General features: G+C 41.9%; 1 protein-coding gene across 2 annotated transcripts in view; it reads left to right on the forward strand.

Annotated features, from left to right (window-relative positions):
- Window positions 1-13,497, forward strand: part of CCDC178 (coiled-coil domain containing 178) — a 298,788-nt gene that overhangs the window by 26,241 nt on the left and 259,050 nt on the right. For both annotated transcript variants that reach the window (XM_060243840.1, XM_060243841.1), the window contains exons 7-9: window positions 839-992; window positions 8,337-8,432; window positions 8,517-8,653. In XM_060243840.1, coding sequence (XP_060099823.1) covers window positions 839-992; window positions 8,337-8,432; window positions 8,517-8,653 — 387 coding nt within the window. The remainder of the gene's footprint in view (window positions 1-838; window positions 993-8,336; window positions 8,433-8,516; window positions 8,654-13,497) is intronic.

Here is a 13,497-nt window from a genome sequence, read left to right on the forward strand (position 1 = left end):
GTAGAAAAAGTTCAGCAGGAATTCATTTGTATGTTAGGCCACAGCCCCTGACACCAAGGCAGATGGAACTGTATTCCTTCTCAAAAAAAAGCCCTGCCCTTGACAATGCTTAGGAAACTGCAGGTGGTCCAGAATCCAGTTGCCAGGTTGTTTACTAGAACATCATGATCAGCTCATATTACTCTAATTCTGTGTCAGTTGAACTGGCTACCAGTTAGTCTCCAGATCCAATTGAAGGTGTTGGTGTTCATTTTTAAAGCCCTTCACAGTCTGGGACCATCATACCTACATCTCCCATTGCAGCCCCTACACTCCCTTCAGTCAACATCTGGGGCCTTTTGCTGGTGCCTGGCTCCAGGATGGCTTGGTTGGCTGTCACCAGGGGATAGGTCTTCTCACTTGTGGCCCCTGCCATGTGGAATGCACTGTCAGATGACACCTGTGCACTGCTGGACTTGTTCATTTTCTGCAGGGCATGCAAAGCTGAATTGTTTAGGTTGACCTTTGGAGAGTAATTACATGTTTAGGTTGCTTGAATAATGGTTTGGTGATAGTCATGGGTTTTAATATTTTAATGTTAATATTTAATATTTGTTATTTGTTTATATGTTGTTTTTATCATATTGCTTTTAATGTAAGTCACCATGAGACCCTTTGGGTGAGCAGCAACTAAAAAAAATTAATAAATAAAACAAGTACGAGATGAATTAGATTAAATGTCTTACTAGAATCAAATTACTCTGTTAGGTTTGATATGTTATTATGTTAATAGATATGTTTTCAATTAATTCTAATTATGTTTAGATAGATGAGTGGTTTGACTTTTGTTCCTTTTCAGGAGTGAGTTAAAAGAAGTTGAAGCTGTTTACAGTGATTTCTGTTTCAAGATAAAAAATATAGAGGAGGCAATAATGAAAAATAAAAAACGCTTTGAAGAATTAGTCAAGCAAGAAGCAGAAACAAAGGCAGATTTAACATCTTGGCAAGCTAAAGTAAATTTTCAATATCTATATGGAAGCAAATAAACTCTATAGATGGAATAGCATATAAAAACACTTAACATTTTGTCTGTTGAAAGTTGGGCCTCATGTAATAGCACAAATAAATGCAAGGGTATCTAGTGAAGTACTGCTATCTGATGGGATTTTTTTATGCTTTTCATGATGCTGTAATTCTAGTCATCCAAAAGATGGTCATCATTACCATGATGGTAAATATTCAACATTAATTTATTTCCTAATTATCTGTCAGGAATTTCTCTGGGAACTCTATGGTCACTTAAGTGTAAACATAGTCAAAATGGAAGTGATACTGGACTGCAGATTCAGATCTTCTTTGTGGTCTCTGTGCATCACATCGTTGGGATTTGGCGCCAGCACTGATCTCGATCAGTAAACTTGAAAGCTGCTGATTTCTGCGTCCACGCCTCAGTGCGCATGCCCAGAAGCCCCACTGTGCATGCCTACCAAGGTGGGAGCGAACAACCTACCAGTTCTCTTCTGACAGCCACTCAGATCAGTTGATCCTCTTCGCTTCGGTCAGTGAACTTTCACTTCTATTAGTCTACACTCCTGCTATTTTTCCCTGTAGGAATGGTAAATCATATATTACTATTTTTTTCTGGGAACGTCTCAACCCCTTCTAGTGGGAAAGGGGGGAGGAAGAAACTCCTTCCCTCACCTTCCCCCCTCCCCCCTCACCATTCGTATGGAAAGACGCTGGGGATTTTTTAAAAGGTGTACCAAATGTGGGAGTAAAATTGCCCCACCTGACGGTCATGCACTGTGCCTACTTTGCCTCGGAGAACTTCACAGGACTGACTCGTGCGCTCACTGTGCCAAATTCTCCAAGCAAACCAAGAAAAATAGAGCAGCCCGCCTCACTGCGGCCCCTGGTAGAACAGGCACTGTCCCCACGGAGAATGTCTTCATTAGCATCGATGAGTCACGCTTGAGCCTAAACAGAGACTTTGACTGCCCTTCCCTCCCTAGCCCCCTTTCCACCTACTTTCTCCAGACCACACTCGCCTTTCTCCATTCATCCAGGCATGGTCCAGAATAACTTCAGACCAGTGGGTCTTGTCTATCATCCGTCAAGGTTATGTAATCAAATTTATTCAGAGCCCACCCACTCCAACCTTCGTCCCCACCACTCCTTCCCTCACACTCCAGGAAGAAGTTCAGGCACTCCTTCTCAAACAGGCCATAGAACAGGTGCCCGCAAACCAACTGGGCCTCGGGTTCTACTCCTGTTATTCCACGGTTCCAAAATGGGATGGAGGCCTTCGGCCACTCATGGACCTTCGAGCCCTGAACCTGTTCACCATTTACCACAAATTCAGAATGACCTCACTACCCAACATTCTTCCTCTACTCAATCGCGGGGATTGGATGGCCACACTGGATCTTCAGGATGCGTATTTTCACATCAGCATCCACCCATCCTACAGGAAATATCTACGATTTACCATTGGAACAGCCCATTACCAATATCGAGCCCTACCATTCGGGATCTCTACGGCCCCCAGAGTCTTCACAAAGATGATGGTGGTCATTGCAGCTTACCCGAGACTACAAGGTATAACACTGTTTCCATACATAGATGATTGGCTACTAGTGGCGGAGCCCAAACCTCGTCTCTTGCAACACATCTCCATTACACTCAATCTCTTACAAGAGCTGGGACTGTGAATCAACAAGAAGAAATCCCATCTGCAACCCTCCCAGAGGGTACAGTTCATAGGAGCCATACTGGATACTCGTTCCTGCAAGGCCTTCCTACCACCAAAACGAGCAGACAACATAGTGTTTCTGGTCCAGGCCTTTCTACGCAACCCTACCGTTACAGCACGTCAGGTCCAGCAACTCCTGGGACTCATGGTGGCTACTACTTCAGTGCTTGTTTTTGCCAGATTCCACATGAAGATTTTACAACCTTGGTTCCTCAGACACTTTAGGTGCAACTTCAATCCCCCATCCCGTCAGATGACCATTCCCTTGGATGTACTCACATCCCTCACTTGGTGGCAACAACGACATCATCTTCTGGAAGGAGCCCCTTTCCACAAGCCTTCCCCATCAGTCACAGTAACCACCGATGCATCCCTCTGGGGCTGGGGAGCACACATGAATGGCCTCTGTGTGGGGGACAAGTGGCCCCAGCACCACACACACCACCACATAAACTTTCTGGAACTTTTGGCAATTCACCATGCCATCCACTCCTTTCAACTATTGATTATGGGCAGGGTGGTGGCCATTCTGACGGAGAACACAACGGCTATGTCCTATATCAACAGGCAGGGGGGCACAGTCTCTTGGAAACTATGTCTGTTGGCATTGAACATATGGGAGGATTGCAAAGCAATGGGCTCCACATTGATGGTGACACACCTTCCTGGGGACCAGAATGTATATGCAGACCTCCTCAGTCGAGGAGGAGCATCCCTCCACGAATTGGAACTCAATTGGAAGTTTCTGCAGCCCATCTTTCTAGACTGGGGAGCCCTGGAGATACATGTGTTTGCCACTCACAGCAACAGGAAATGCCAACTTTTCTGCTGGAGGGGCGGACCCCCTGTCCATGGGGGACGGTCTTCTTTTTCCGTGGCATCAGCGACATGTTTACCTTTTGCCTCCATTTCCCCTAATTACCAGAGGGGTTCAGAAAATATCACGGAAACGACTGACAGGGATTCTCATCACTCCTTGGTGGCCCAGACATCATTGGTTCTCCCTGATCCTTTACCTGTCCAAGGGAATCTTCCATCAGCTTCAACCAGCCGCGGATCTCCTCCTCACCCACCAGGGTCAGGTAGTACATCACGATGTACCTCATTGAAAACTAACAGCATGGCATCTGCAGTGAGTCAGCTATCTGACAGGGCTCAATACATCCTTCTGAACAGCAGGAAGCTATCCACTCAAAAGTCGTATGCCTATAAATGGTTAAGATTTGTTCAGTTCGCTACCCCACTCTCCCTCAATCCACCTTCAATGGGCTTATCCGCTGTATTCGACTTTCTCCTCTCCTTGTTGGACAAAGGTTTATCCATCTCGTCCCTACGGGTGTATCTGGCAGCCAATCGGCCAATCACTCTCAGATTGATGGACATTCTGTCTTTACCCATCCTGTTACAAAGAAATTTCTCAAGGGCCTTACTAGGTTTTATCCTTCTACCAGGCAACCTGCCCCAGCATGGGACCTCTCCTTGGTCCTACAGATGCTCTCCCGGAAACCCTTCGAGCCCATGGCTACTTGCTCCTTCCAGCATTTGCCTTGGAAGACGGCTTTCCTGGTGGCGATTACATCTGCACGAAGGGTGGGTGAACTTATAGCCCTATGGTGTAACGCTCCGTACCTTCGCTTCACCGATGAAGGTGTCTCGCTTCATCCAGACATCACCTTCCTTCCCAAAGTGATATCCATGTTTCACCTAAATGCTGAAATTTATCTGCCTGTATTTTTTCCAAATCCAGCTAGTGAGTCTGAATGGAGGCTGCACTCCTTGAACGTCAAACGAGCATTATCTTTTTACCTTCATCGGTCAAGTCCTTCTCGAAAGGATTCCAGGCTTTTTGTTTTCTATGCTCCCATATCTTTTGGACAACGGATCTCATCCCAGAGACTTTCTAAATGGTTGACTGAAACCATAAGGCTTTGTTACCTGTTGGGCAAGAGGCATCTCCCAGGTCCTATTCGGGCCCATTCTACATGGGCCATGGCTACATCCATGGCCTTCATGAGGGGCATTCCTCTCCAGGACATTTGCAAGACTGCCACCTGATCCTCTTCACATACCTTCGTGAAGCACTATGCGCTGGACTTATATTTACATCAGTATACGTTGGTGGGCCGTGCTGTTCTACATTCTCTTACCTGCTGATGGACCGTTGCACCCTCCTCCAGGTAGACTCTTGTGGCTTGCTAATCTCCCAACAGTGTGATGCACAGAGACCACAAAGAAGATAAACAGGTTGCTTACCTATAACTGATGATCTTCAAGAGGTCATCAGTGCAGTCACACTGCCCGCCCTCCTTCCCCACTGCTGCCGGTCCCTTTGTTTTGAGATCATGTAGCAGTCAGAAGGAACTGGTGGGATGTCCACTCCCGCCTTGGTAGGCATACGCAGTGGGGCTTCTGGGCATGCGCACTGAAGCATGGGCACAGAAATGCGCAGCTTTCAAGTTTAGCGATCGAGATTGGCGCTGGCACCAAATCCCAATGGTGTGATGCCAGATGACCACTCAAAGATCATCAGTTACAAGTAAGCAACCTGTTTTTTTGTAGCCAGTCCACCAAAGTAATTGCATGTGGCATCATGACAAGGAGAGTATCAATGTACCACAAGGGCTCCAACTATTCTTGGCTATCACAGCACAAGAAATAGGGGCACGGTTTAGTTATCCCTATTTTTTGGAATATTGTTACCAGTTTGGGATTTTAACAGGTCTGTACATCACGAAAAAGCTGAGGATCAGAGAGCATACGCTTTCTCTCCCTTCCTTCCTCACTCTCTCCCTCCCTGATACTGCTGCCTCTGTGGTGAGGAGGGAGACAAACATTTTGTTTTAATTTCAAGTAGGGTTCCCCCCCCCAATGGTATGATTTTCAGCTACTGAAATTTCTAGACCAGAAAGCTCGGCTCAGAACAGTTTCTGGAATGTATCAACACTTTTAAAATTTTGGCAGAATGAAAATCATGCCTTTTAAAAAAAGTTGATTTTTTTTTTTCATGTCTCTAATCCAGAGTTACCCATCTCAGAGTTAGATGCCAAGAACCTTGCAGGAGGATAGATTCATTCCATCAAAAGAGGGCCAACTTGACAGATAGATTGCTGGAGACTGATTTGGGGAGTAGGTCTAGCTTGTAGAGAGCCAGTTTGGTGTAGTGGTTAAGTACACAGACACTTACCTGGGAGACTTGGGTTTGATTCCCCACAGGGCTGGCACTAGGGGTTCTGCTGCTTGAGGCAGACCCCTGTGCCACACTCCCCACAAGCTCCAGAAGTGACGTCATTGTGCAGGGCGGCGGGGGACTATAGAGTGATGGGTAGTGCACAAGAGTGCTGCCATGGCGCCACTTTTCCCCTGCACTAATCTCTTCAGAGTCTTCCTTGGAAGCCTCTGAAGAGCACACTGTTTTAGCGTCACCTGGCCACTTTCAGATTGAAAGCAGCTGAGCAGCACCTTCCGAAGGCACTGCTTGGAAGCCTCCAAAGAGCTTAGTGCACTGTGCAGCACTCCTCCGATCCTTCCTTCAAGACAGACTCGGAGGAGCACTCTGCATGGGTAAGGGGGTAGCACCCCAGGCTGCCATCTACCCCACCAACTCCCACCTACCCCAGGTAGGATAGTTCTCCAGGCCACCGCCTACCCCACCAACTCCCACGTGCCAGCCCTGATTCCCCACTCCTTCACATGCAACTACTGATGTGACCTTGGGTCAGTCATAACTCTGTCAGAGCTGTTTTGCTCAAGAGCAATTTCTGTCAGAACTCTCTCAGCCCCACCTACCTCACAGGGTGTTTTTTGGGGGGAGGGAAAGGGGAAGGAGATTGTAAACTACGATGAGACTTCTTCTGGTAGTGAAGGGTGGAGTATAAATCTCTTCTTCTTCTCTTTCTTCTTGAGAAACATTCCATTTTAGAAGTGTTTCAGGAGGCAAGTTGCAGTATGACACCATAAATCCACAAGTACTTTGATCATGTTGACCAAACCCCATCAGCAGTCATCTGTACCCCAGGAAGTAGTAAGGGAACTTGCTGGATTTGCAGTCATAGTGTGCAGTACTAGCATAATTCCTTTATATATCCTGTGACTACAAATTCCTCTATCAATCTTAGTGATAAGCCATCCGATGGAGATGAACAGTATCTTAAGGTCCCAGCCTGTGTGTGTGAATGCAGTGCTTCTGTATATGAGACTCATAAGAAGTAGATATCTAGCAGAAGCATTCAAAATTATTCCTAATTGGCAAAAGTATATGTATGTATGTTCCAGGAGATGTAGCCATTTGTTCTGGCTTTAATAACAGCAGGATGACACATGCCTGCTTTCCCTCTAGTCTTTGTCCTAGACCTGTCAATCCACATGTTATCGAACTAAGGTTTCCTTTGCTGGAGATATCTGATGGCCCAAATAGCACTGGTGGAAGAAAACTCTGGGTGGGAGTTCTGATGAACATAATATTCTGCTGTATATCAGCAAAACTTTTCTGTATCATATCAACTGCTTTGTTTTCTGGGAAGCTGAGGTTCTACCTACCACTTAAATTGGAAAAGCAGGTTTCATAACTGTTAGCTCTTATATGCGTAGTCTTGACCTGCTAAACATCTATCTTGGCTACATTTTAAGTACATTGCAAATACACAATTTTGGATAATTTACTTGATGGACATGTTTTATTTTTGGACCTGCAAAGAGCTCATGCTTGTGTTTGTGTAAAGTGCCATCGGATCACAGCCATCTTATGGTAACCCCAGCAAGGGGCTTGTCATAATATCCCTCTTAAAGTATGTAATGCTGCCACCAGGAATTCAATTCCAAACACTTTATTTACTGTTCCCCGCTGAATTGTGCCCAAGCTCTAAGGCTTCTTCATTGGACTATGTGGCTCTGAGGATGAGGCTCTTATATTTCAAAATCATAGGACTCCAGGTTAATATAAAACAAAATAAAACTTTATTTGTACAATAAGCATACAGGTTTCAAGATGTTTATAAGCTTAATTCTTCACACTCTTCTATTTCACACACTCCTAACTCTCAAATCCTTGGTGGTCTGCCTTGCAGGTACCCATTCTGTAATCTGATAAGATCAGGCTATACCATGCCATGTTCCCTTCTAATTATACTTGAGCCAAAGAAAATGTGTGGAGTTCTCAACATTTTTTTCTTTTAGGTAGCTTGTTCATAGGATCCCCATTTGAACCATGGAGAAGATGGGTTAAGCCTCTGACTCAGGAGAACCTTGTAGGGCTGTTTCTTGTCCCATTGCCCAGTAGGACAATGGCAACCCCATAGGGTCATTTACGGATGGGGAAAATGGTATTGGAGGTTAAGTCTTAGTCCACCCTTCACAACACAAGACCCCACATACCCAAATTTAAACTCCCAGCATGTTACCTGCTATGGCCTTCTGTCTTCTTGGGCAATTTGTTTCTTCTTCTCAGCTTTCTTCATAATCTTTAAAATACTTTAGTGTCAGCATAGCCCATATTGCTCTCACTTCTGTGGCATAAGAAATTCTGATGTAAACTTGTGAACTTTATGTTTGCTGTAATGATGTGAATAAATGTTGAATAAGCAATTCAATTATCTTTTTAATGTTTTAGATGAAACATTTGACTTCAAAAATTGCTGTTCAAGAAAAGGAGAACAAAGAATTACTTGAAGAATTTCATAATGAGATTAAAAAGATGAGAGATTCAGTAAGTTTTAAGTATGTCAAATGTTTTTATACCACGTTCAATCTGTTTTCATATTGTTATAGTATATGCCCTAATGTTTCCTAGAAATCCTGTCAGCAGAATGATCTGCAGAAACTGAAAGCAACATTGAAGAATAAACTTCAGAAATTATCTGATTTGCAGAAAGAAAACAAATACCTTCAGGAGGAAAATGAAGAATTTATGCAAAAATTCAAAGACATGTAAGTGTAATTTCCTTAGCCCTGATCTTTCTCAAATCTGGACATTTTCTGCATCTCATTGTTGCTGCTGTTTCATGGCAAGTTAAATCCCCAGCTGATGCTCCAACTATGCAGCACCCCTTCCACAAAAGAGCATTCATTTTGAGGTATTTTAAAATTTTTGGATCCAACCCATCCTATGTTTTCCACATTTCCTTTGAAAAGGGGTCATGCAGTCATTTCATCATGTTTGCGAAAGATCCTCCTTGGGGGAAAAAAAAACACTTCGTGTATACGGAGTAATGTTATAATGTCATAACATTGCCCAAAAAAGGTTGGATGTAGAATGGATAAAAACTCACTGTTGATTGATGATTTAGATTCCTACCACACCCAGCAGTGTTATCCTAGCCAGCACACTGGAAAGGTTGTGGTTCTTTGGTCTGTGATTAGTGACCATGCAAGCTCCATAACCATGGGAAACAGCATGGTTGCCACAATTTCAATGGACCTCTCTACTCCTTCGTCATCAACTAACAAAATGGCCAATGAAGAGTCCCACAAAATCCTAAGGAAACTAGTATTCCATTCATGATCATTGAATGGTACACACTAATTCATAACAAGACCATTTAATAATTATAAAGTACACTAAACAGAAATACTGTGCATGTATAGTTTCCATAATTGTCAAATCAGTTCTATAATTCCATTATTTTCATATGTTTAAAAGACCGAACTGTCATAAAAACACACATAGGGAGCTATAGAGGAAGAGGGGGGAGAATGAAGAAACAATGAAAGCACGAGGTGACAAAACCTACCAGCAAAAAAGTAAATAAGGAAAGAAAAGGAATTTCATGGAAGGGTAATTGCATAGAGACAATTACATTAAACCTCACTGCTCTTTTTGCCCCAGCATTATAACACAGCAATATTATTATGTTTTTTGAAAATCTGTCATCATAGCACAATCAAAAATTGTTTTAAAGTCTATTGTTTGAGGGACTTAGGCAGGGTGTACATGTGATGCTGATGCCATAAAAGGGTGGTAGGAAACAAAATTCAATTTTGGGAATTTCACAATGGAAAACTACACGTTAATACCTGAAGTGGGGAAATTGTGAGGAAAGTGGATGTCAGAACATGGGGTAACAGGGTAATAAATTTGGAAAGCCAAAAGGTGTGTGGAAAGTTTTACAAACTTTGATGATTTAAGTATGCCAACATGGTGGTTTGTATGTTGTGGGAACAGTCCTAGTTTGATAGAATCTTTTGTGAAAGATTGCCATCAAAACTAATTGAATGCCAGGAGAATGAGAAGGTATACATTTTTGAAGTTAATGTTATCCTATCTCCCCTGCACCTACTAATCCTTCCATGCCACTACAGCACTTTTTTGGGCTTAAAAAAAAGATCAATAATTGCTAAATTGTTGTGGTATTGTAAAATTATAAGGGGGAACATGCATGGGACTTGAAGAATGGCATTCTCATCCTTCCCCCATACCTTTGCTTTTTGCCTTCTCTCCACTCCTCCTTTCAGTCTCTGTCTTTCTCTTGCTCTCTGTTTCTCTCCCTTCTCTCACTCTTTCTCTCTTTCTTCCTCCCCCACACTGTCACTATGTAGATAGGGCCAGGTTGACTGTTAGAAATATAAATAATAATTACTACCATCTACTAGTTTTTCCCAGCTTCCATTCTTTTCTTTTCTTTTCTTTTCTTTTTTAAAGGTAAGTCAAGCCCTTTTTATTTCTGAGGTGCTCCTAAGGGCCAGAATTTTTTTTAAATGAAAACTGAGAATTCAGAGAAACTAGTTAATCATGGTAGTAGATTGCTGTAGCTTTATAAAATTATAGTAATCTTGCAATTACTAGTTTAAAAATAAAAGCCCAAAAAGTACCCTCTGGTGGCATGGCAAAGAAAATGCAGGAGAAACGGTGACCAATGGAGGGAAATGTGCACAAAACTCTCTGGTGGACTCTGTGGCTAGTGTGAATGCCTCTGCATTTGCAAGAGCAGTGACCCAAAAAATCCATGCTATGAGCATGCAGCTTGAATGAACTTGAGATAGTCAGTCTTGCTTATCTTAGAGAAGCTTCTTTGTATAAAGTATTGAAGGGGTAGGGAAAACTATATTTGCTGCCCAGAGCTTTTTGAAGAAAAGATGGAATAAAAACATTTCTTTTTATAAATTTTATCTAGGTGTTTTCTCTTTTAACTATTGTTGCAATTTACTACAAATGAGAGGGCTATAACAAGCCTCTTTTAGGGTTCTAGATTTTTTAAAAGCTATTTTATGTTTAGGCTTTTATTGGTTGTGTTTTTAATGGATTGAGTTGATGTTTTTATGATTTTTTATTTTGTGAGCTACGTTTAGATCTCTGAAGAGGCAATATATAAACATTTTAAAGAAAGAATAAAGAATGAAATTATTGGAAGTGGAAACAAGGCAGATATTACTGTACAACAGAAACTTGTTAAATAATACACTAGAGATTTCACTAGTCCCATAAAACACATTCAAGTTAATTTGTAGTGTTCTGGGAAACTTTTTAAAAATTGTGATCCATGCTTTACTTGGAAGGCAACTTGGACAACAAACTAGAATACTAATAGTGCAATCCTTGTCACTTTCCTGGGAATAAGCCCCAATGAATAGACATGAGTGGGGTTCTGAATAGATCAGTTCAAGATTGCTCCCAAAAAAGAATTACCCAAAGAAGAACATGACAGAAAACATGCATTCCTAAACAATCTCAAAATTTTTATCAAATAAGTATCACCCCCCAACAGTAGCACAAGAGGATCTTTTTTACATGTTTGCTAATCGGAATCCCAAAGTGGAGGACACATTTCACCCCACTCTTAAACTTAACTGTTTGCTCCTCTTCTCCCCCTTGCCCCACTGTATTCTTTCAAGAGTTTAATTAGCTATGTATTGGTTTTGCCATAGTAAATGAGTTTAAATGGGAAATATCCCCATTAATGAGAATTCTGATTAACTGTAACTTTTCTTCCTCTGCCTTACCAGCAAACAGTTCAGTTCTCTTTTACTCAAATTTTATTATAGACTCATTACCTTTACTACCTGTTCCAACAGGTAGGTGTACCATAATAACAAATCAAAAACAACACAATTTAAAGATATTTCAAGTGTTACCATTCCACACCACTTAATATATATATATATATATATATATATTTATGTCTATTTATATTTTCTATATTTTTATAGCAGAGGAATAATAAAGCTTAACAATGCTAATTTCCCTAACAGCTTTTAAAAAAAAACTTAATGCCACACGCATTCAATATAGCTTCTTATCTTCCTTCTCTTGATTATTCCTTCTACTCTCAAAAAAAAAATCCATAAAGAATAAATTGTAACAATATATCTCAGTCCCTGGAGACCTTAAAGTTTAAGGTCAAAAAGAAAAAAAGAAAAGAAACTCTTTCTTCTTCTTCTTCACCTGGACTGAATTAAACAAGGAGGGAAATTACCCAGGTGCTCTCACCATCTGTCCCCACCCAGCTCTTAGTTCTGAAAGAAAAATCAATACTTATAAATTATAAGTTTCTTCAGCTTTTCCCTTATCTTCTTGCTTCAATTTCTTTTAAATAGAGTCCATATTTTCTTCCAAATTAACATAGACTTCCTCAGTACATTCACGGGTTGTCCTTGGAGGGATGAGAGGAGAGCATTCCTTTCTCTTATTAACTCTTGATATAGGAGAGGAGGGAGTTAACTTGGATATTAGTATCTCACCAGAGGCTGCGTCATATGCTGTAAACGAAGTGGAGCCTTTTTGGACACATAGTTTGCCTGATTGTAGCCATTTATATTTAATTTTTAAGTCCCGCAATTTGGCAGTTGTGTCCTTAAGGTCTCTTCTGATTCTTAAAAATTCAGGAGGGAGATCCGGAAACACCTGAATCTTTAACCCCTGGTAGTCCAGGCCTCCTCTCTCCCTAGCCTCTGCAAAGACCCTTTGCCTCATTCGATAATCCTTAAACTGCACCACAATATCTCTGGTATAAGACAAATTGTCTTCACATACCTTGCCTACACGATATGCTTTTTGGATGGCTTTTTGGATTACTTCAGCAAGCCAATTTGCCATGAATATATATAAGTCCATTTCTGCTTCCACATCCGATTTAAAGCCTCTAAATTTTAGGCACAGCTCCCGGCTACGAAAATCCACTGTTAAAACCCGTTCCCTCATCCATACATCTGCTGTTATCTCTTGAGCTTTTTTTAACGCTTCTTGCGCCGTTTGGGTTGCTTGCTTACAAGAATTCTCTAATTCATCCAGACGCTGACACATTGGTTGAAGCGTAGAAGTTATGTCCTCTCGTATTTCTTCTCTTAGTTTAGACATTGCCTGAAACAATAAATTCACCGTGAGAGGACTTTCTGCAGGTGGTTCCTCACATCTCTCCAAGCTTGCGTGGGAGGTGGAAGGCAGTTCCAAGAAATTAGTTAAAGGCTGAAAGCTTTTTTCCTTCTGCTTGGTCTTTTTCACCCCTTTCGGAGGCATCTTTCAAAAGTTCAAAAATATAATTTAAAGAGGTAAAAAAAGATATAACTTTGGAGGCAGCTGGGAGAGCGTTAGGCAAAGGCTCCTGACCAGATGTTGGTCAAAGCCACTCCCCCACAACAGTTCAGTTCTCAATAATGCCAATAGTATAGCAGCCACTGCTTGCATTTATTTCAGATCACTAGTAGTGATAATCATCGGTAGTCTCCTGGCGCTCACAGTACTCAGCACAGGTTGATTTCTAGCACATACCTAAGAACAAGGTTCACTCCAGCAGTGTGCTAAATGTCAATATATACTGAATCCTGCACATGCCAGGATT

Source organism: Heteronotia binoei, chromosome 7 (assembly GCF_032191835.1).
Source record: "Heteronotia binoei isolate CCM8104 ecotype False Entrance Well chromosome 7, APGP_CSIRO_Hbin_v1, whole genome shotgun sequence".
Classification (NCBI taxonomy): domain Eukaryota; kingdom Metazoa; phylum Chordata; class Lepidosauria; order Squamata; family Gekkonidae; genus Heteronotia; species Heteronotia binoei.